The sequence below is a fragment of the Schistocerca cancellata genome, chromosome 2, assembly GCF_023864275.1.
Source record: "Schistocerca cancellata isolate TAMUIC-IGC-003103 chromosome 2, iqSchCanc2.1, whole genome shotgun sequence".
NCBI classification, from domain to species: Eukaryota; Metazoa; Arthropoda; class Insecta; order Orthoptera; family Acrididae; genus Schistocerca; species Schistocerca cancellata.
The window spans coordinates 664,399,969-664,423,912 of NC_064627.1; the positions used below are offsets into that span (position 1 = coordinate 664,399,969).

General features: G+C 38.3%; 1 protein-coding gene across 1 annotated transcript in view; it reads right to left on the bottom strand.

Moving 5' to 3' along the window:
• LOC126157384 (cilia- and flagella-associated protein 52-like) overlaps positions 1 to 23,944 on the bottom strand; it is a 239,410-nt gene that overhangs the window by 168,953 nt on the left and 46,513 nt on the right. Inside the window, exons 5-6 of the mRNA XM_049916371.1 lie at positions 9,107 to 9,287; positions 6,503 to 6,657 (exon numbers count right to left, since the gene is read on the bottom strand). Coding sequence (XP_049772328.1) covers positions 6,503 to 6,657; positions 9,107 to 9,287 — 336 coding nt within the window. The remainder of the gene's footprint in view (positions 1 to 6,502; positions 6,658 to 9,106; positions 9,288 to 23,944) is intronic.

Below are 23,944 nucleotides of genomic sequence, written 5' to 3' on the forward strand. Positions count from 1 at the left end.
AGACGACGCTTCATCCAGTCCCAAACATGCTCAATGGGGGACAGATCCGGAGATCTTGCTGGCCAGGGTAGTTGACTTACACCTTCTAGAGCACGTTGGGTGGCACGGGATACATGCGGACGTGCATTGTCCTGTTGGAACAGCAAGTTCCCTTGCCGGTCTAGGAATGGTAGAACGATGGGTTCGATGACAGTTTGGATGTACCGTGCACTATTCAGTGTCCCCTCGACAATCACCAGTGGTGTACGGCCAGTGTAGGAGATCGCTCCCCACACCATGATGTCGGGTGTTGGCCCTGTGTGCCTCGGTCGTATGCAGTCCTGATTGTGGCGCTCACCTGCACGGCGCCAAACACGCATACGACCATCATTGGCACCAAGGCAGAAGCGACTCTCATCGCTGAAGACGACACGTCTCCATTCGTCCCTCCATTCACGCCTGTCGCGACACCACTGGAGGCGGGCTGCACGATGTTGGGGCGTGAGCGGAAGACGGCCTAACGGTGTGCGGGACCATAGCCCAGCTTCATGGAGACGGTTGCGAATGGTCCTCGCCGATACCCCAGGAGCAACAGTGTCCCTAATTTGCTGGGAAGTGGCGGTGCGGTCCCCTATGGCACTGCGTAGGATCCTACGGTCTTGGCGTGCATCCGTGCGTCGCTGTGGTCCGGTCCCAGGTAGACGGGCACGTGCACCTTCCGCCAACCACTGGCGACAACATCGATGTACTGTGGAGACCTCATGCCCCACGTGTTGAGCAATTCGGCGGTACGTCCACCCGGCCTCCCGCATGCCCACTATACGCCCTCGCTCAAAGTCCGTCAACTGCACATACGGTTCACGTCCACGCTGTCGCGGCATGCTACCAGTGTTAAAGACTGCGATGGAGCTCCGTATGCCACGGCAAACTGGCTGACACTGACGGCGGCGGTGCACAAATGCTGCGCAGCTAGCACCATTCGACGGCCAACACCGCGGTTCCTGGTGTGTCCGCTGTGCCGTGCGTGTGATCATTGCTTGTACAGCCCTCTCGCAGTGTCCGGAGCAAGTATGGTGGGTCTGACACACCGGTGTCAATGTGTTCTTTTTTCCATTTCCAGGAGTGTATTTTCCACAGAAAAAATTACATTTAATGTATCAATATTCAGGCTGTCAGTACTGAAGGGGCAGGAATAAGTGGACCACCGCGGTATGCCCTGATAAGCATGGGCTCACTGCCGGCATGGTGCCAAATCAGCTCCATGATATTATAAGGCCAATGGCCCATTGTAATTGTGTGGAGGCTGCACCTGCACTGCATGCAGCCGCACACTGCTCCTAAGAGAAAATGACCAGGGTGCCCGAGACCCTGTCATGCACTGCGCACAAGTAGGGCAGCCACCAGCAATAGTGTTTGTCATCAGGAGCAGATGATGGGCAGCCATGTCAGCTCTCCCCTCGTGATGACAAAAGAACCGCTACATTTACCAGACGGGAACTAGAGGCCCTTGGGGCAGAAGGTGACAGTAGTTAAGCTGAGCCCTCCACATGGCCCACAGGTCAAAGTTACCTAAGTTCTCCCCATTAGTCTCAGCATGGATGTAATTCTGCTTGCTGCTGGCTTGGGCACCAGGCCCATACAGTGTGTAACAATCACTTCCATATTCATTGCAGTATCAGCGGTAATTCCTCACTGGCGTTCCCTGGTCATTGACCAGTTACGTCCTACCTTTTACATTGTCAGAGAAGATGTCTATATTTTACCAAGCTGCGGAAGGTATACTGTTCCGAGGCACTTTAAACAAGTGAAAATTAAATCACCACATTGACTCATTAATCAGGAAGTGGTGTTCAGCTGTATATCTCTCATTATTTTGACTTATACACAAAGGTGTTCAGCTATTTTGTACTTTCTCATTCCCTGTTGCTGTACAGAATTACCATTTGGCAATGCACATATGACAAACAAAGCAATTTTTCAGTAAAAGCAGGCAGAAAGAATATTGTGTAAAGTAGGAGTCCATACATCTTGCCAAGTCCTTTCTAAAGAATTTAGACTGCCTACATTTATTTCTCAGTGCACTTATTCCCTAATGACTTTTGTTGCTGATGACAAAAAACATTTTTATCTCTATTGTGATTTTTACTATAACAATATTACACAAAAATAATTTTAATGTTGGCTTTTCCTCCTTGTTTAGAATTCAGATGGCAGTTATGTACTTTGATTCATAGATGTTCTACAAGTGCCAGCCTAAGAAAAGCAAGAAACTGAGAATCCCAACTAATTTGGAAAAAAATTAAAAAAATCTTCCTCCTCAGCCACTTCTTTTAGATCACATTATCTAAATTCAAGGACTGAAAACTTTTCCTAACTGCATGGCAAGCAACAGTGTTTACTGTAGATTTGCATGACAAGTATTAATGTGTTGTAAACAGGAATAAACTGAATCAGTGTAATCAAATAAACATTAATGAGAACTACGAAAGTGTGCTGAAAAGTAATGTCTCCGAATTTTTCATTCTGTTCTTAATATTGGTTGAGATATTGCATGTCATGCATATTACTCTGCCAACTTTCCCACTTCACTGATGCAAGCTGCAACTGTCTGCCACTAGAAGGCTCTGAACTGTAACGTGTAACATGGAGATTTGTAACATAACTATGTCAGTGCTGTGCGAAACAGTGTACTGTAATCAAGTTTCTAAACACAGAAAAGTACCTCCAATTGAAATCCATATGAGAATGAAGCTGTTACAGTGACGGGTTCCTTAATGACACTGCGACAGGTGATGAAGTTCACCATTCTAACTCTGAAAAGAAGACAGCATTGATGGAGTTCCACCACAAAGAATCACTGACACTGAAAAGTTCAAGACTATGCCATCACCAGTCAGTCATGCTCACAGTGTTCTGGGATGTTTGATGTGTGTTATATTTGGAATTCATGACTAAATGCATCACCATAAACTCTGTAAGGTACTGTTAGACCCTTAGAAAACTGAAAGCATGAATTTCTAAGAGTTCATTCATACATTGAGCAATCTCCCCTTCAGGATGGCAATGTCAGACCATACCCAAATGCTGTGACATCTGCAACAATATGGCATCTTGGGTCCACTTACTATCATTGATCATCTTCCACACAGTCCTGACTTGGCCCCATCCAATTTTCATCTGTTTCCAAAACTTAAAGAATCTCTTTGATAGTGATGAAGTGCTGCAAGCAGAGCTGAGGCTGTGGCTCCATCAACAAAGTCAAACATTCTACAGCGGTGGTATCAACAAATTGGTTTCTCCTTGGAAGAAATGTGTTCATTGCCAGAGGGAAAATGTTCATAAAAAAATGTGTAGAAATGAAGAATAAAGATGCAGAATGTTAATGTAGTTTGTTTTATTAAAATGCTTTAAGAATTTTCAAATTAAAAATTTGGAGACATTACTTTTAAGTGTGCCCTCATAGTAGATAAACAGCAGCTATTACACATAACTGACAAAACAGCAACACTTTTGAAAGTAACATTAAGTGACTGTGACTGTTGTTAATACAGGATACAGTTTAAGTTTCTACAAGTGATTTATCTTCTGTTAAAGGATAGCTTGACTCATATCACATTCCAAACTTTCTCTTGCAGACAGGATCTATGGAACATGATGAATTCATTAATGAGTGACTATGGCTGATTCAATTGAAATTGTTATCTACTACAGAAATTGAGGGCTCAGTTATATAAAAAAACCAATGACTCTGGAAAAATTAGGAGCCATTTTATTGGTCAATAGTTGCACTCATCTGTTCTACTCCTTTCTTATGGTTTTTGTAATAAGCAATAAATATGACAATCAAAGCAATACGTTACACAAATACATGGAAAGTATCATTTCTTATCAAAAATTGGTGTCAAAACTTATATAAAGTTACTTCTGAAACAATTTACATAAGTAAGAAGAAGAAGGAATAGGAAGAAAGAAGAACAAGGCCACATTTATTCATATACTATATTTAGATATTTAAACTAAGGAATTTCACATCAATACAGTTTTTAAAAGCTGTTTTTAATGTATCACATTCTTGTAATACACATTTGCTTAACTTTGCAGAGAGGCTGTTAACTGTATTAAAAGGAAGATTCACATGAGAAAACTATTATTACAGGGAGACTGGATGCCTGGCCAGAACTTACCTCCAGAAGATAAAATTCTTAGTACTGCCAAGACACATATATAATTAGGAGAGAAAACTATCCTACATTTTGGAACTTTTCGTTCAAGGAAGGCAAGGAAAATGTATTGAAAAGATTAGAAGGGAGGGGCACGTAACTCAGGCATGAGGTTGAGAACAACCCACCTATTGTAATGAAGGGAACACCTCTTTTCCTAAAGTCTCCCCCTTTGCCTTTGTCTCCTCTTATCCTCATGAAAATTGGGTGTTTAGGTGATCTGCTCTCACTTTCCAACCTTATCTGATCAATCACACTTTCCCTTCCTGAGGAAGGAACATACACATTCCAAAAGCTACAACAAAATGTTCCACTTTTAAGTGTTTCTGCCAGTAGCACATTAAGCTTTCCTTATGGAATTAACTTTACAAATTTATAGACAGAGTGTAGAGCATAGGATTCAGCACAACATAATCCTGTTTTGCACTGCAGAGGTAAATATCCACATACACATTAATCCTGTTTTGCACTGCAGAGGTAAGTATCTATATACACATATAAATATGAAATAGATAGCTACTGAATAATTAAATGGGAGGAGAGCATATTCTTAAAAAAAATGGGTCTACCTATGTATGTTTGTATTTTTTATAGATATCATAATAAAGTAATTCCAAATTCTGTGATTAATAAGATTAGCATAATTGATAATACTTCATGTAGCAAAAGAACCAATTTAGAACAGCCGTTTTTTCCTTTGATTTTTTTTTTCAGTTCAGTGGCAGTTCTCTTTTTCAGTGTGATCTTCAGATTGCAAAGTGAATATGACTAAATTTAAAGGACATCAAAATTGTAAAGTTTTTGGATTATTAAGCACTTTAAGCACAGTATTGAAACCAGCATTTCAAAATACACCTAATACGTTACGTGAAGAAATCAAAAATATTCTGCAGTAAAACATTTATGTTTTAAGTGCAAAAACTTCATTTTAATCACTTAAAAACAAATATGAGATGTGTGCAGAAAATAAGTATTGTTTCATTCTACTGCCATCACAGCACTATAGTTGCATTTCAACACACTCAAATTCATCTTTCTGGTTCATTTTCCTTCCACTGACTCCACTACAGCTGAAATGTGTCGTGTTTACATTTAAAAGTGATTGTTCAAAATGTTTAAGATAATCTCTGAACCCATTTAGTGCGAAGTGTGTTCTGCGACATAGTTTTTGAGCCTCAAGAACATTAAGCCAGCTAAAATTCATATTTAACTTATAGCGATTTATGGTGAAAATGTAATTACTCACGGAATGGTTAGAAAATGGGTGAGACAAATCAATGATTGACCATTTCAGCCTCAAGAACGTTAAGCCAGCTAAAATTCATATTTAACTTATGGTGATTTATGGTGAAAATCTAATGACTTATGGAATAGTGAGAAAATGGGTGAGACAATTCAATGATTGACCAACCAATGTTGATGATGGAGCATGGAGGGGGCAGCCTACTGTTGTCAATGATGGTTTGGATGAGAAAGTGAATGAGAAAATTCGTGAAAACAGACAGTTCACACTAAGATTGTTTTGTAAGGAGTTCCCACAAATTTCAAAAACTTTTGCATGAGATTGTCAAAAACCATATTTTTGCAAATTATGTTGCCTGTGGCTTCTCAAAATGCTCACAGGTGTCAACAAAATGAAGATACTTGGCAGTGTTTGGCATTCTTACCTGATAAAGAGATGATGGAGATGAATTCTTATATAATATTGTGCCTAGTGATGAAACTTAGGTTTGTCATGTCACTCCAGAATCAAAACAACATTCAATGAAACTGAGGCACACATAACCCCAAAAGACAAAAATTCAAAACAAAATTGTCAGCACAAATAATCATGTGCCCTGTGTTCTGGAACAGATAGGGTGCACTGCTTGTTGAGTTCCTTCCCAGAGGCAAAACTGTAAATGTGATATGATAACTGCAAAACACTGAGAAAAATTCTGTATGCAATCCAAAACAAAAGGCATGGAGTGCCAAGCAAGTCATTGTGTTATTTCATGACAAAGCATATCCCCATTCTGTTAGTGTCACTCAAAACCTTATTCAGCAGTTTGATTGGGAGCATTTCAATCACCCGCCGTACAGCCCTGATCTCACACCTTCTGTCTACCACTTGTTCTTGAAGCATGATTTTGGAGGAATGCGCTTTGACAGTGATTATGAGCAAAGAATGGTGTTCAGCAGTAGTTGTCTTGACTAGCAGTATCTTTCTATGAAGACAGCGTAGGAAGGTTGGTTTCCCATTATGTAGAAAAATAGTCTAGTGACTCAATCTTAGTAAGAAATACACATACACACATACTTACTGCAACAAGCTTCGGTGTTGTAGGCAGCCGTAATGCACTTTTCTTTAGACTCACAGGACTGCTTCTTTCCTTCACTAATTCTACAGTTCCATCCCCTGCAGCAACAACAACCTTTGTGGTGCATTTTTCAGTGAGTAATGTCAAGGCTGTAACACCTGTAAATCAATACACAGTTTATAAGAAAACATCAACACTACATTATTTCAGGAAAACTATTTTCCGCAATTTCAGGCATTATTTTCAGTTATCATCATTCTCACTAAAAATAGTAAGTATACATGAATTATTTAATTTTCATTTTCTCGTCACCAAGACAGTCATCTGCTTAAGTGTTTGTTTATACATACATACTGCCTTACCACATTCAATATGAATCAGACCTGACTGATTGAAATCTTTGGAAACCAAATTTATGAACTTCCCTGGTACGAGTGTAAGTGAACGATACAGAAGAAATTTATGTCCTATCATATGACTAACTGATGGGAACTTTAGTGATGATTAGAAGTGCCAACCTTCTGGAATCATCGTTATTACTGTTGATGCCACATCCCTGAACACTGACATCCCTCAGCGCATGGCTTTAACCACTACTGAACACTATCTATCTCAACAACTTACAGACTTGAAATGCTCCATCTCATTCCTTACACACCTTACCAACTATATCCTGAATTTTACTTAGTAATTTATCATGATTTTGTGGAATTTTTGAAAATGCACACAGTACAGAAACAGATCTATAGTCTGACATTTTCTCTTAGTTTTCTTTTTTGTGAAGCATTTATAGCAGTTTTTAAGCTGGTGGAAAGTTTCCTGTTGAAGACAGGTTTACAAGGTATGTTGCTGGTTCAGAGATTATGTTCGTACAGTTTTTACAGCTAATATGTATTCCTGATGAGTGTTTTGGTTTTGGAAGCTTGATTTTTTGCTGTACATACTGTATATTTGTTGCCATGAGAAATAGTGTGTTATGAGATATAGTGTGTTATCTACTTGTTCAATGTTTTATGTCAAGAGTGTGTGATTTTTATGGGTAACTTTCGCTCATTTTTTCCTGCTACATTTACAAAATAGCTGTTAAACACACTAGCAACATCCTTCAGTTCACTGATAATTTGCAAATTTTCATTCAATTGTATGTTATTAATTTTAGTTTTGTTACTTTCTGTTCCTTTCTTTACAACATTCCAATCAGTCTTCATTTTGTTGAAAGTGTTTTCTATGTATCTGTCATCTTCCAGCATTTTGGCAATTTTTATTACCTTCCAGACTATTATAACACAGTTTTTAAAATATCTTTCTAATTCAGGTGGTGTGTGATCTATTTTAGTAATTCTGAACAGGAATCATATATGTGCACATAATTTGCTAATACCTGAAGTGATCCATTTGTTTGAGCAAGTGATTTTTGTTCTTCTTGTATTAAGTGAAAATGCTACACGAAAATGATATTTATTGTATCAATAAAGATATTAAATTACTCTGATATATTTCCAGCAGTGTAATTTGCTCCCATTACTCTTTTTTAAAGTAATTTCTAAACAGTTTAGTTTTGTGATCACTGTAAGTGTACCTGTCAGAGTTTGTTAGCCTTATCACTTTGAATATGGAAAGTTATCAGTCATCCACAGTGGTCTCCAAGTCCAGTTTTACTGTTTCTGCTTTCTAATGTTGTTGATTAAGAGTTAATTGTTATGTGATCTAGTGTGGATATTGTAAAACAAGTCTCTCATGTACCAAGTGTATTCTTATTTCTAGGTTATAAGAGATTCATTAACTCTGGTGTTTGCTAAAGTTATATCAAAATCACCATGCAAATAGTTTGCTTATTTTTTGCTGTTTGAATTCATGCATTTTCTATATGCTGAAGGAAGTTAAGTATGTCTCCTTTGGGAGATCTGTTGGCTCACTGCAGTCCTATTGAGTGGCATGTACAAGGCTTTGATCTTACGTCACACAATTTCTTTTTGTAGATAAGGGCAATCGAGGAAGTTATTGCGCTGAACCATGTATGCTAAATAAATTGAAAGCTCACATCTGACATGTTCTCACCAATGTAACACAAGAGTTCCTGTTGAACTTGATTGAGAACATTCACAAATTATTGGAAAAATTGGTGGGATATGCCAGTTCCTATGTGAAATTTCAAGTGTAAAAATATTTTTTTATAATTCTGCTGATTATAATACATTTCGTTTCAATAAACTAGACAGACTACTTTGGCAAATATTACTGATTTCCTATTGGCACTTACTTTTCATCTGCACATCAAGAAAAAATTCCCCACAGTAATAGAGGGATTATGTTTTAAAATTATATATGTATTTCAGAATTATGTTTTTAGAATTGTTTCACTGTCTTCTGGAGTATATAGAAATAACATAAAATCATCAGCAGCATTCTTTGCAATATATCAACAAGTTCATCACTTCATTAATGACACCCGTGTTGTGCAAACACACACACACACACACACACACACACACACACACACACACACACTTGCATATGCACATGCAGAAAGTCAGGAAAGAGAGAGATCTATACTTCTGCCTGTTGAATGTTTTGTACTTTATCATATTTAGTAATATCGTTACTTGCCTTTGCTGTACCGTTCTGACGGCTCAGCTCCTTCTGCTAATTTTTTCTTTGGAATTTTTGCGTAACAGCCTTCAAGTACAGGATTAACTCCAGCAGCTGAACCTGACCCATAATTTAATCGAATTTTCAGTATATCTCCTGATGTTGTTCCGCAATATGCATATTCATCCTCAGCATCCACCTTATAAAGAAAATAATCTTAGAAAATAATGAACATTCTACTCTTGTAACATAAAATCAACTGTCATGGGACATGTTATAGTAATAGTATGTTAAGTCGAGTAAAAAATAAACAATAAGAAAGACAGTTAATTTTTAAACATAGTCTCATTAGGTGATTATATGTCATCCAGTCAGTGTCAGATTTTCAGTTTTCAGCCAACAGAAAAGTAGGTTTTGCTGAACATTTCAAAATGTAAAATTATGGAGGCAGTCATCTTCTTGTCCAATAAAAATTTCTTTCATACAAAGTAAATTTTCAGTTTTGGAAATAAAATGAAAAAACTCTTTGGGCTGGAAATAATACAGAAAATAAGGAAAAACATAAAATTTCAAATCATATTCCTTTTCTCATCCAAGGCTGTGAACTGTGACAACAGCCCTGGCTGCATTATGAACATTGTCCAGGTTAAGCTTGGTGATGGTGCTCCCAGCACAGATTCCAAGCCTGCTGAGTAATCACTTTCAGATTACCATTTCTAGGTAGACTGCCATTCCCAAGTTCCAAGCTCCGCCTGCCCTGAAAAGATATGTTCCTCCTCTTGTACCACTGGGATGTAATATAACATACTCTTCCACTATCTCTGCCATTGACATCATCACCAACACAAAATGAAAATGAAAGACACCCTCAGGCCTCACAACCAGATGCTGACAGGATCAAAAAAAGCAAGAGCTGACCAGCAAAAAAAATAGGAGATGTCTGACACAAGTAAGTGGAAGTAGTTTTAGATATAGCTAAGGGCCTAAGGGGTTGCTGCCTACATGCTCCTACGAAGGGAGCCCTCTAGGAGGCAGAAACTGAAGAGGAGTATAAGCAAACACAGAACTGTGCCAAACAAATAACTAGGCTAGCACGTCAAGAGTCATGGCATCATTTTATAATTAAATCAGAACAAGATATACATGGGAGGCATACTTTTGCCCATAAACTAACAAATCTCCCAGTAGAATGGAACAGACCTAAATATAATGTACAAAGATCTGTGGAAAGAATTTTATAAAAAAAAGTGTGACATAAAAAAAGATCTAGAATTGAAGGAGGAGAAGGAAATTACATCACACAATAGCTCAAAGGAGTCAATAACAACACAAGAAGTAGTTCCAAAAAGTATAAAAAACAGGAAAGGATATGGACCAGATGGTACTAATAATGAACTTTGAAAATATGTCAGTCCTTTTTGTGATGTTAGAGTATTACCTTTATTTAATAGATGTTGGCCTTGGTTCTGAACTCTTGAAAAATATCTGAAGTGCTATCAATTTTTGAAAAAGGTCATAGAAACAACAGTGAAAATTATAGAGGTATTAGCCTCCTAAACTCAGCCTATGAAATATTTACAATTGCTTAAGAACCATAAAAGAGATTCTCCTATTAGATGAACATAGTGAATTCCAGAAAGGTCGTTCATGCAGTGATAATGTATTTCCCATAAAAAGGGTTTTGGAGAAATGATTACTGCTTTCATCCAGTCTGATGGAACCTGTCCCGACTCCCACGCCATTTCAATTATCTTGTGTAGCCGTTTAAGACCCGACATTCCACTGTATTTGATGAGTTCCGACTTAATTTCATCCACCCCAGCCGCTTTATTGCACTGCAATCTATTGAACATTTTCTCCACTTTCTCAACTGTGATCCTATTTGCTCAGCCTTATTCCAAAGTAACTGGTATCCTGATTGTCAGGACCACTTACTTGGCCACTAGTTCATGAACTAGGACGTGACAACAGAAATAATTTAATTCCACGAAATGCATGTGAACTTCACTCATTTTTTTATATAACTGTTACCTACAGTCATTAGCCAACATTTAGAGGTTGGTATGGTGAAGATAATACAATTGGTAATAGGAGAATCTATGGCTAAATCATCAGTGTAATGGACTTGGAAGAATTTTTGTACTACAGCCATTTTTATTGAGCGATCAACTAAACGGATATCAATTGTGTGCTTACATTTAAATGGCTTGTTAACACACTCATTTTGAAGTACAACTATACATTATTTATTGTATAATGAGCTGTTAACTTCAAACAGGTTAGAATTTTATGGTGCATCAAGTATTAATAAATAGAACTGCGCTTCTACATCTGTATATGTAAATGTAAATACCACTTAGGCTTTAGGCCTTAAGCCTGTACTGACTGGCTAATTGCTGCTTTCAAAGCAGTATGAGGACAAGTCTATGATTGTGGGACATGTGATGTGCCTGTTACCTATCCTTCCAACTTCACCCCAGTAGATGAATCCTGATGACACCACTGCTTCTTTATTCAAGCTGGTCCTCATTTGGCCTCATGCACCTGAGTGGGCCCTGTTCCAGACCTCCTTACCTCAGAAAAAATGTGAAGAGGGAATCAAACATGGGTCCTTCCACACCAAAGCTGGTGACATTAATCACCTGGCTACAGAGGAAGTCTGGATCCGTGATTAAACTTCAGAAACAGTCACAAGCAGCTACTGTATCAAAGCAGGATGATTTTAGTACAAATAACACTGTTCAAAGTAAAGGCTTGAAATATTTGTTATAAAGTGATTACAGTAACTCACTGGCAAAAATTAATCTTACAATAGGGAATTGAGAAGAATGAGGTTATTGGCTTGAAAACAGAATATAACAAACTTTAATTATACAGCAGTTCATGCATTTTAAAAAATTCATGCATTTTAAAATATCACACTCCAAGTTCCTACATACTTCAAGATTCATAAATGTTTACTCAGTCATAATCAACTCTGTGTCAGTTTCATGGAAACAAAAAAGCATCTTGAAGGATGGTCAGTGACCGAAGACTTTGTCATTGTGTCATCGTCAGGGTGCAGAAGCAGCTTCTAGCTGAAGGTACAGTGTTGACATAGGTCACTGTCCGTAGATGGCTACTGTTGGGCTACTGTTCCCACCTGCAGCCATTAGCGATTTGTAGTTGAAAGTTGGCAGCAATGTTGTGAGCAGTGTCCAGAACATGGTGCTGTGGCTACAGGCACTATTTTATTTGTTATATTTTTCCCTCCTTAGCTGAATTCAGCCCTCAGAAATCTTGCTTGAAAGTTGACTGTAACACAATCACTAAAATATTATCATTTTATTTACATTTCGTATCCTCCCACTTGAATTCCGGGTGCACTCCTGAGGGGTAAACTTCACTTTTGGTGTCACTGCTCCTTTTCTGTAATTACACATATAACATTGTTTTACTCTTGTACTAGACACAAACACCAACTTTTTAGTTTCTGGTTTTCACTGTCCTATGTCATATAATTCTTTACTGGGAAGCAGCTTCTTCTCCCCATCACATGGGAAAGAGCACATATCAGTGTGGCTCCCAAGTAATGAGGTCTTATTGATGTTTATTTACTCCTTCCTGTATCATTTTCTATAGTTGAGATGATCTAAGAAGTTCCCTGACAGCTCACAACATTGTTGCCAAATTTCAACTACAAATTGCTAATGGCTCCAGTTGGGAACAGTAGCCATCTACAGAGCTCTGACAACACTGAGGCAGTGCCATAGAGACGTTTACAAAATTGTATTATGTTAGTGGTTGAGGTAGTCCCATAAAGCTGCCACACCCAACCCACTGCAACTGTCTGGGATCAACTTATGGCAATTCAACTACAGATATTCACCTCAATAATTTACTAAATACCTTTAACAATTATAAATGATATGAATATAATAGAGGGAAACATTCCACGTGAGAAAAATATATCTAAAAAAAAAGATGATGAGACTTACCAAACAAAAGTGCTGGCAGGTCGATAGACACACAAACAAACACAACCATACACACAAAATTCAAGCTTTCCCAACAAACAGTTGCTTCATCAGGAAAGAGGGAAGGAGAGGGAAAGACGAAAGGATGTGGGTTTTAAATGTCTGCTTGTGCCTGTGTATGTGCGGATGGATATGTGTGTGTGTGCGCGAGTGTATACCTGTCCTTTTTTCCCCCTAAGGTAAGTCTTTCCACTCCCGGGATTGGAATGACTCCTTACCCTCTCCCTTAAAACCCACATCCTTTCGTCTTTCCCTCTCCTTCCCTCTTTCCTGATGAAGCAACCGTTTGTTGCGAAAGCTTGAATTTTGTGTGTATGTTTGTGTTTGTTTGTGTGTCTATCGACCTGCCAGTGCTTTTGTTTGGTAAGTCTCATCATCTTTGTTTTTAGATATATTTTAACAATTATCAGTTAGAATACATGTACTGTGGGTTACACCCTTCATTAACCAATAGGGAACAAAAATGATATATACAAACTGAACTGTAAGCATATTGCCCTATTGTTTGGTGATACTTGCTTGCATGAACTTTGCAGTTTGTCCACTGTCCTATCATACCATGTTTTCCATCTCAGAAGTTATGTAAAAATTCTTTTCAACACTAAGAAATCCATGGTGACCTTGCTTTAGTGATGCTTTCAAGACATCATGAGTGGGTACTCAATCAAAAATTCCATAACCTACTGCTCTTATTACTCTTTATTAACTTCTTTTGCTCTATGAGATTTATCCAGGATACTGCACTTCAAGAGATCTGTGATACCACTGACCTACCTAGAGATGGTTCACCAGCTTCACTTGTGCTATACCATGCTCATATAATTGCCCTTATTTTCCCCAGCTATAGGGACTATATCAGCTCCTAGATGGGGCATCAACAGCATGGAGCAGTCGCCCAATGCAGCAAGTACCTCAACACACTGTAGTATAACCATCCGTGATTCTATTTTGCAGATACACTGTGTCCATCCCAGCTCACAGCACATGCATGAAGAATGCCAAAAATTGCACACACAGAAAGAGGGTCACAAAAAAATCTACTAAGGTAAAATGAAAATTCCTTTTAAAAATTATGGACACAATCACTCGTTACATTGTAAGAATGAAGAAGAACACATTACTTTAAGTCAATACAGTCTGTTACATCCTGTGGTCCTCTGCTTAGATGGATGATGTCATGACAATCTTCTTCTGCAAATACTGTAAATCAAACCAATGTTAACTACTTTTCAACTCATACTGTCAATGAGACACAGTAATGACATTTTTTAAATGTCTTCCATCCCAAACAAAAATTGGTCTTTAAATATGTCTGCTTGTGTCTGTATATGTGTGGATGGATATGTGTGTGTGTGCGAGTGTATACCCGTCCTTTTTCCCCCGTAAGGTAAGTCTTTCCGCTCCCGGGACTGGAATGACTCCTTACCCTCTCCCTTAAAACCCACATCCTTTCGTCTTTCCCTCTCCTTCCCTCTTTCCTGATGAGACCATGGTCTTTAAATATGTCTGCTTGTGTCTGTATATGTGTGGATGGATATGTGTGTGTGTGCGAGTGTATACCCGTCCTTTTTTCCCCGTAAGGTAAGTCTTTCCGCTCCCGGGACTGGAATGACTCCTTACCCTCTCCCTTAAAACCCACATCCTTTCGTCTTTCCCTCTCCTTCCCTCTTTCCTGATAAGGCAACAGTTTGTTGCGAAAGGTTGAATTTTGTGTGTATGTTTGTGTTCGTTTGTGTATCTGTCGACCTGCCAGCACTTTCATTTGGTAAGTCACATCATCTTTGTTTATATATATATATATATATATATATATATATATATATATATATACTCAGTTCTTTGACTAGATCATCCCCTAATGCTTTGTATTATACGTGTATGAAAACTGCAACAGATATGTTTAGCTCAAATAGTTGAATACAAAACGGATAGGATTTTCCTCCAAATAAGAATGCAGTACGTGGTCTCAACTCTTTATACACTGATAATTATCTGTAACCTGCCAACAGTTCGACAGAACTGAAAAATTGAGTTTCTTCTAATTTAGACAACAATTCTTCAATGCTTAGTGGTCTCTCCCTTACTGTTTCTACATGTTTATTGGATGTCTCAGCATCTGCCACTACTCATACACTCCTGTCAGGTTTCCTAATAATTAAGGGTGGGTTGTTGTATGCATTCAGGCTGCACTCAGTAATCCCATTACTTACTGTCTTTTGTGCTGGCTCCTCTACTGCTGCATGTAGATTCATTGGACTCCTGCTTCACAGCATTTTATTTTTATACAGTCATGAGTTCATTTCTCTCCAAAACTATATTTTTGGTAGGTACTATCTTAGCAGTTCACCTGCAAAATTCTGTTTTCAATGTATCTGACTTGTTTTTAAATGATAGTTTATATGTGATATATTTGTTGTTCCACCTTATTATATTGCTACTGAAATCTAAAAATGCTTTAAAGGGCAGAAGCCAATCCAACCCATGCAATATCTCTCCATTTAAATAGGACTCTATTAACAAGGTCTGATAAATGTACAATTATTTATTACAAGATGTAACCCAATCTCTTCTTTTATTAACTTTCTTTAGTTCCTGTCATGCGCACAAAACATACATGTGTCGCTGGTGGTAAAGGACGCACATTTCTGTTGAATTACCTTCTTCAATTCTTGAGGTATTACTGATATATCACTTCACGAATCTAGGTGAATACTATGTCCACTTCAAATAACTTACCATTGATCGTCATTTTAATTTGATCATTCTTACCTATCTTTTTCTCCTACAGTAACAGCTCCCTGGTTGAAACTGAATGTGTATATGCTATGTTCCTTCTGTACATGGATCTGTAGTTTCATTCTCAACCCATGGAGCCTGCCCCTGGTTCAGAACATTCTATGTATCACAGTTAGTTTCTCCTGAGTACTCAGAGGTCAGTACTTCCTTTTAAATTTTTCCAGGAAGTCATCTCAAGAAGTAAGCTCCTCAGAATATGTTGTCCCCATCAGCTGTACCATCTTCTAAGTAACTGAGTACAATGTCTATCTCCCACAATTTAGGGATCAACCTAGAGAACACTCCTTGGATATAAATAGGATGCACCTCCCCATCTAGTTTGCTCTTTGGGAATCATTTGGATGAATTTGTAGCCTGAAGCAAGCCCCTAACAGGCCATTACCAATGCTAAATTTCTTTCTGTTTAATTCATTTTTCATGTTACTGGGTTCCTCCCAAATTTTCTGAAATTCCCATTTAAGCTTGCATAACAGGGTGTACTGACAGTTGACTCTAGCTTTTCTTGTTCTTTTTGATCAATCAGCTCACTAACTCAAATGTTAGCACAAGCAGATCCTGTGATAGTCATCACCCCTAAATCCTTTACTTGTTCTAACTTATTCAGTTTTCCACACATCTCTGAGATTTTTTTCGTTAATTGTTCTAAATTCACATTCACTAACCTCTCCCAATTGTTTTACATCATTATCAGTCTTCCAAAATAGCTATTTTATCTTGTTTTCCAAAAGATCACATTTTTTTCATTACGTCCTGCTGCAACTACTCAGCTAACACATTTATTGTTGTTTGCAAGTTAGAAATATTATTACACATTCTCTGCTTCTCTCATCTAGATTCCTTTATATGTTTCTCTACATTTGCATCTGTTGCAGACAATTTTTTCTAAGATATACCATGTTTGTATCGAGTTTAGCAGAGAATTCTGTTCTAAGCTCTACCATGTTTGTATTAACTCAGCAATTGCCTTATCAAATTTCACCTGTCCTCTGCTCCATATCTCTTCTACAGGTTGTGACATACTTCAAGTGACTTCAGGCATATACCAAGCAATAACAAGTCTGCTACCAAACCTTTACTACAGCCAGTCACCTTTGCATCAACTTAATACTGCACCAAACCACAAACTTCACCTCACATTTGCACTCAAGATTACCTCACCCACACACCACAATACTCCAATCATGCATAAAAATCAGTAGAACACAGCTCACCATGTGGTGTGTCCGATGAGACTCTGTTTGCGATACAGTAGGTGAACTGCAATGCTGCTGTTCCTGCTCCTGGCATCACTGCCAGCAGTTAGTAAATGTGCAAAGAGACACCAGCTGCCGTATGTTGACATGGAACTACTGATCTGCAATTGCCCATCTTCACAGCCACAGACTTAATTTGCTCTTCTGGTTTTCAGGTACTGTTGTAGGATTAATACTTGCTCGTCAACCATTTTAACCCTTGTGAATTTTCTATCTCAACAGTAATGCTAGTAACAACTCATGCACCAAGTAATTGTAGTTGTTGACTAGCTGTTATGGGCAACAACAGCAAATTCTGAGAAAATTTTCTTCACAAAGGCAATAATTTACTTTTAATTGTGACTTCTCCCCTCTTCCCAGTCAAATGTTATTACTTGCTGGCACAGCCTCATTTGGTCCTCCCTGTTCGGATAACAGAAATATGAAGTGACATACATTTTTAGCTTCTATTTGCACGTGTAGTTTACAATTGCTTCGAATTATCAATTTTACCTTATTACACTTGAAACCTGTTGCAGAAGTAACTGTTGCCAGGATCTCTTGGCTTCAGACTCCTTTTGTTTCACTGAAATGCTTGTATCAGCCTGAAAAGTTACTTAGAAAACCAGCTATTGCTCAATGATCTGAAACTCTTCTTCTTTACAACACATTAGACTCCCTTTACAACCTGTATATTCAATTTTAATAGTTGATTACAACTTCAGGCTGTAGAGGAGTAATAATTACCTATTCTACATCAGATCTATCAAACAATGGCTGATTTCATCTCAAACAGATGCAACTTCAATATCTCCAATTCCTGGGGGTTGTTTGGAGTGGAGCATATCTCCTAGGTCTCCTAGGCGGGACATCAGAGGTGTGGAGCAATCATCCATTGCAGCAATTGCCTCAGTGTAACACCACTGTCTGCTGCTCTGATTCACAGAGACACTACGTCCACCCCAGTTGATAGTACAAACACAAAGAATACAAAAAAATTGTATGTACAAAAGGACTGTCACAAATGACTACTACATTAACAAGAAAATTCCTTTTTAAAATCATTCACATCATTTGTCTGACTGAAAAATAAAGGTATAACACATCACTTTAAGCCAATGTCACCTGTTACACATCGTCAGGACACTATGGCATGTGAGCTGGTGTACACAGAAGAGTGCTCTGGACACATTATAGGTGTTAACAAATCTTTCCTTGTTCACTTACTAAATACTACAATAATAACTAATCCTGACATTACATAAAAAATTGGGAGAGGTCAAGCTCAATGATGTATGGTATCCGAAGAGTGGTTTTAAATTAAAGTGCACCCTACTAGTCATGGATGTTGCTGTTGTGTATGACAGTTCTTCAGCACTCTGTCTTCATTTGCATCTTCTTGCAGCTTTCTCCTCCTGTGGCCTGAAACCATATGTAACAGGGTGTCAGGATGGCTCAGAGTAGGCAAAAGATGGATGTGTGTGAAGCATAAGAAGGCAGCCCAAATACACAAATGCTCCTTATTGTTTATTATTTATAATCATCTGTCTTCTTGGCTATGTGGCATATCTGCAGCACATATGCTAGCACAGTGGCTCCCAGTGCATTCCTTCGGCAACAGTGAATACCAAGTACCTGTGAGTATACATCATACCCCATGGATATCTTGTGTCACCAAGTCTGTAGCAGACCCAGCCACTGTGTCTGATGTTGTCTTGGAGAAGATGGCCAGATGATGGCAAGATGATACAGTGCCTCAACTCCACACTGAAAGATGGACAGTTATAGCTGTCTGTGTCAGCCTTCAGTGACTCAGAACTCAGGGGACCTAGATCAAGCCCCAGAAAATGAGAGGATTCCTGGATTCAGGTGAGTAGACACTTGGTGGTGCTAGAACACCAGGTTTCAAAGAGCCCAGGTGGTCAGGCAGCATTTGAGGGTTTGAGGCCTGCTGGTAACTGCATAATGGGTATGCTGTCATCTTCATGATAGCATCCAACTCAGACTGGGTGTCATAGTATACCCCAGCTGCTTAATGATGACTGGCTGGCCCAAAGAGTGTAGATATTGCTGTCAGGAAGATGATTATGTGGCAGAGGTAGCACTGCTGCATTCTTCCATCATGTGATACCCTCTTGAAGGGTGGTCAGTGATTGAGGACTTGGCCATTGACTCATGGAAGTAGGACAGAGCACAGAAGCAACTCCAGGCTGATGGTGCTGAGCTAACGTGGGTTACTGACTGTGGTAGTCTGTGTACAGAACACAGCACAGAGGCTAGAGACACTGTTTCATTCATTACAGTGCCTTTCATTATGCAGATACCAAATATCGGACTAAGCCTATTTACAATGTTTCAAGAAAGGTACTAAGTGAGAGATATAAGAATATACTATAGCCACTTACATATTGCTTTAGTAGAAAATATGAAGACGAGATTAGACTGATTGTAGTGTGCACAGAGGCATTCAAGCAATTCTCCTGCCTGCAACCCATGTGATAATGGAATGGGAAGAAACATCTAATATAAACCATGCACATCACAGTGGTTTACAGAGAATGGTTATAGACATAGGTCTCTAACCAAAATAAGGAAAAACATTGTGTCCCTCTAAAGTAAAAGTTTGTAAGGAGTTGATGACGCCTACAACAATAAATTAAAAAGTTGTAAAATTTTAAAGTTCTTTTTCATAAGTGTAATATATAGTTAAGTCAGGGTATTTTCCTAAACAGATTAATGCAAGCCATTGTTATGTGACTCCACAGATGTAAAATTACTACCAGCCAGTCTAATTCCATTTTCCAAATGTTTTGTGAAGATAATATATGGTTATGGAAGGGCTATTACTCATCCATGTAGTAATGGAACACTCACTCTGTGACATTTGAAAAGAACAGCACAAGTGAGGCAGTTATTTATTCTTTCATTGAGCCCATAATAAAATTTTTAAATGAAAAAATATAGTCAGTTGGGATCTTCTGAGACTCCTCAAAGGCATTTGATTGCTCCAATCACAAATTTCTCAACAGAAATTAATTTTTATGGTATACATGGTTTGGTATATATGTGGTTTAGTTCCTATTTAGGTCATATAATTCAGAAAGGCACACTGATACATTTGAGTACTGCAATTTGGGACTCAAACCATCTCCATTAGGAGAAATCACAATGGCCACTTTGTTCTATGCTAATGATTTACCATTTATTTGAATAAAGTGGTAGAATTGGGTATGTTACAAGAATTATTGTCAATCTGAGCAATGAAACACCAATAGGGAAAATGGTTAATGATGCTTCTGTTACAATTATAAAATGATTTTGCATAAATGAAGTATCTTCAGCTTTGGACATCCTACTTTCTATTTAAGTAGTGCACCACAATAATAATAATAATAATAATAATAATAAATATGGTAGAAAGTTCTACATCCTTGGGTGGGCATACTGATGAAAACTTATACTAGAATACCAAATAACACATACTTTAGCCATAAAACTGACTGTTGACTTTGGTGGCAAAGAAACCATTATGTTAACATCTTTTGCATATTTTCAGTTACTGACATACTTTGATATAATATTTATGAAACCTCCTCACTTAGATAAGGGGTCCTTATTACACAAAAGACAGTAGTTGGAATTACTTGCACTATGAGAGCTTTATTACAGGATACTTTTATTGCTTCTACTATAAAAGTATTCTCCATTTGGTGTGAATTGTGCTACTGTACTATGAAATAGAGGAATAAGGGATGTTTCAATATATTAAATGCATTTACAAAGGATCTTTCTGGGAGTTACTCTAACTTAATCCCACAATCATCATTCTGTTCTGTGTATTTGTGTTGCCCTTGAACATCTTCTTGTGAGGAAGCATACTGACACGGACAATTATGGCTACCTTTGACTTGATTCAGTCCTGAAAATATTATGTCTTTTTTACTGTTCTTGGTATCTCACTCTATGTCTTTTTTACTGTTCTTGGTATCTCACTCTATGACCCACTTCATACAGTAACAATGGTGAGAAATTGTACATGATTTGTGGATGCTATGGTTACCTTACAGATGCAGATTGCTTCAGCTTGATGACTACATTGATCCTGAATTTGTTTCAAAGGACAATGCTCTCATTAGGTTTAGCAGTTTTCAACCAGTGTTTCTTGCTGTTTTCGTTATAATAACAGTAGGGAAAATTTTGCAAACTTTCATTTTCTGCATTTGATAACTTTTTGTGAATTTAGTTAGTTATTAAATTTAGTATTTATCAGATGGTGTTGTTTGCTGTTTCTAGTGAAATAGATATAGTGAAAACTTTTGCTTACTACATTCAGTTTCATTGGTGTATCAGTGGACTCCTGAATTTTTTTATTTTAGACAAGCAATCAGGTGATGTTTATGTGTATTGTTATTTGTGGTAGATTAATACTGTTAATAATAGTAACTACTTTATTTGTAGAAAGTGAAATTTGAGATCACTGTAGTTAGTTCTTAAAATCATCCTATTGTAGTAACATAACTTAGAAAATGTAGAAGTTTAGTTTTTTTCAGTAACTGTCAAAAAATTTACCCTGGGTGAGAAGTGTGGACTTGGCATAGGTTTATGAGTAGTGCATTATGGGGTGAAATTTTTTCAAAGTATTTTCATTGGAGCCAATGCAGTGACAAAGCCAGTGTACATTCTAGTGAGATCCTCCCCTGGAATTGCAGGATATGTATCAACAATAAGTTAATAGAGGAACCAGGAGGTAAGATCTGTGCCCTTTAGGTGCAGTTACAAAACACAAAGGAGGAGCTAGATAGGGTGAGGAGGGAGAAGGGACTGGGGAATGGGAACTGCCAGATGGAAAGCAGTCTGATGGGAGCAGGAGATATTCATACAGTTGCTCTCTGTGTGTTACCAATAAATTTGACCAACTGTCACAGTCAAGTGGAGAGGAACCTCTTGTAGCTGTAGGTGTAGGAAGCATGCAGCAGACCTCAGCAATTAGGGAACCTTAGTCAGTTGTAGATTCCAACAGAAAGATAAACATTCTGCTGTTAGATAGTTCTCACGGCAGAGGTGTAGGCCAGGAGTAAGCACCAAGACACCAGCATTGTGAAGCCCAGTGCAGGGTTGGCTCAGGTGACTGTTAACATAGGGGAGTTATGTAGGAGGAATTTTACAAAAGAGGACCAGGTAGTGATTGTGGGTGGAGACTGGAATAGTCTTGCTAAGGACAAGAAGTATGACATACATGATGACCTGAAAAAGACAACTACTCATTAGCCTCAGCTTAAAACAGCTGTCAGGTGTATTAACGTGAGGCTTGAGAAGGCACTGATGGTGGAAGGCATGGCTCATATTGCAGTTGTGTCAGTTGAGGTTGTCAACAGTGCAGATTTAACTAAGGCATGGCCTTTATATCAAAAGGTATAGAAAGGAGCAACTGCCAAAGCTTGCAGGTGACAGCAAAGAGGGGTTGGTGGGATAACTCATGGGGAAATTCCTATAGTAGTTGGCGTCAGAGCTGCACCTTTTTTATACTTAAGTTACCTAATAGGTACTCCTGTTTAAAGGGAGCCTCTCGAACAAAGGCACCACTTCTGACAAATATTAGGTATCCAAGTAATGAGGGAATTAGCATATTTCATCAAAATATACAATTGGTGAATCAAACAATGAAAACTTCATGTATGGGTGAGAAGAGAAACGAACGCTGTCTAGTAGAGTGTGCAGGGACAAGATTGCCAACAGATGCAGTGTCATTAGGTTGTGGGGCAGGGAGATGGGGAAAAATGGAACAAAACAGGAAAGGAGCAGGGAAAGATGGGCGGAAGCATTGGCAGAGGGCTGCAAATATGCAGGGTGGGAGGTGATAATGAGAAGGAGATGATAAGACAAAGGGGGTGGAAACTGTTGGGTGGAGGATATGGGAACAGTATGTTATGATAGGAAATCGAGAGTATTATGTTCAGCTGCGTGTTGTGCCACAGGATGGTCTACTTTGCTCTTGGTTGGTGGTCATATCAACATAAAAAGCTGTGCAATGATTGCAGCAGAGGTAGTAAATGACATGGCTGCTTTCACAGGTGTCCCAGAACCTGATGGGGTAGGATAAACCTGTGACAGGACTGAAACAGGAAGTGCTGGGTGCATGGATTGTGTAGATTCTGCACCTGGGTCTTCCGTGAGGATATGATCCTTGTGGCAAGGGTTTGGGATTGGAAGTGGCGTTGAGGGTGGACTAAGATGTTGTGCAGGTTACGTGGGTGGCAGAACACCACTTCAGGAGGGGTGGGAAGTTTATTTATTTAGATTTTTTTGCATGGAGTCATCAATATGATGGCTTTTGCAAACATCAAGTACAGTTACAAACACAAAATACATTTAGATCTTAGCCTCACAGGTAGTAATTAAACAGTAAATTGATGCTTGTCAAAATCATTATATCTTACACATATTGATATAGACAATTACTCTTTTATACACTATTTTACAGCTCTTAAACTTAACCATTTAAAATTCGTTGAGTGAAAAGAGACTCTTTTCAATTAAGAATTCTTTTAGTTTTGATTTGAATTTCTTTTTGTTACTGTTTTCATCGACTCTGGCAGTTTATTATACCATATCAGTCCATTAGTATATGGTCTCTGGTCCGTCATTTTTAATCTTGTTCTTTGTCGGTAGTAATTCTCTTTGGACCTGGTGTTGTCATCACATATATTTACTACAACTAGTTATTTTAGTTCTCTGTGAGACAAAAATATTAATTAATTTATAAAGATACAAAGAGTATATGGTGAAGTACTTGTGTTGTCTGAAAACATCAT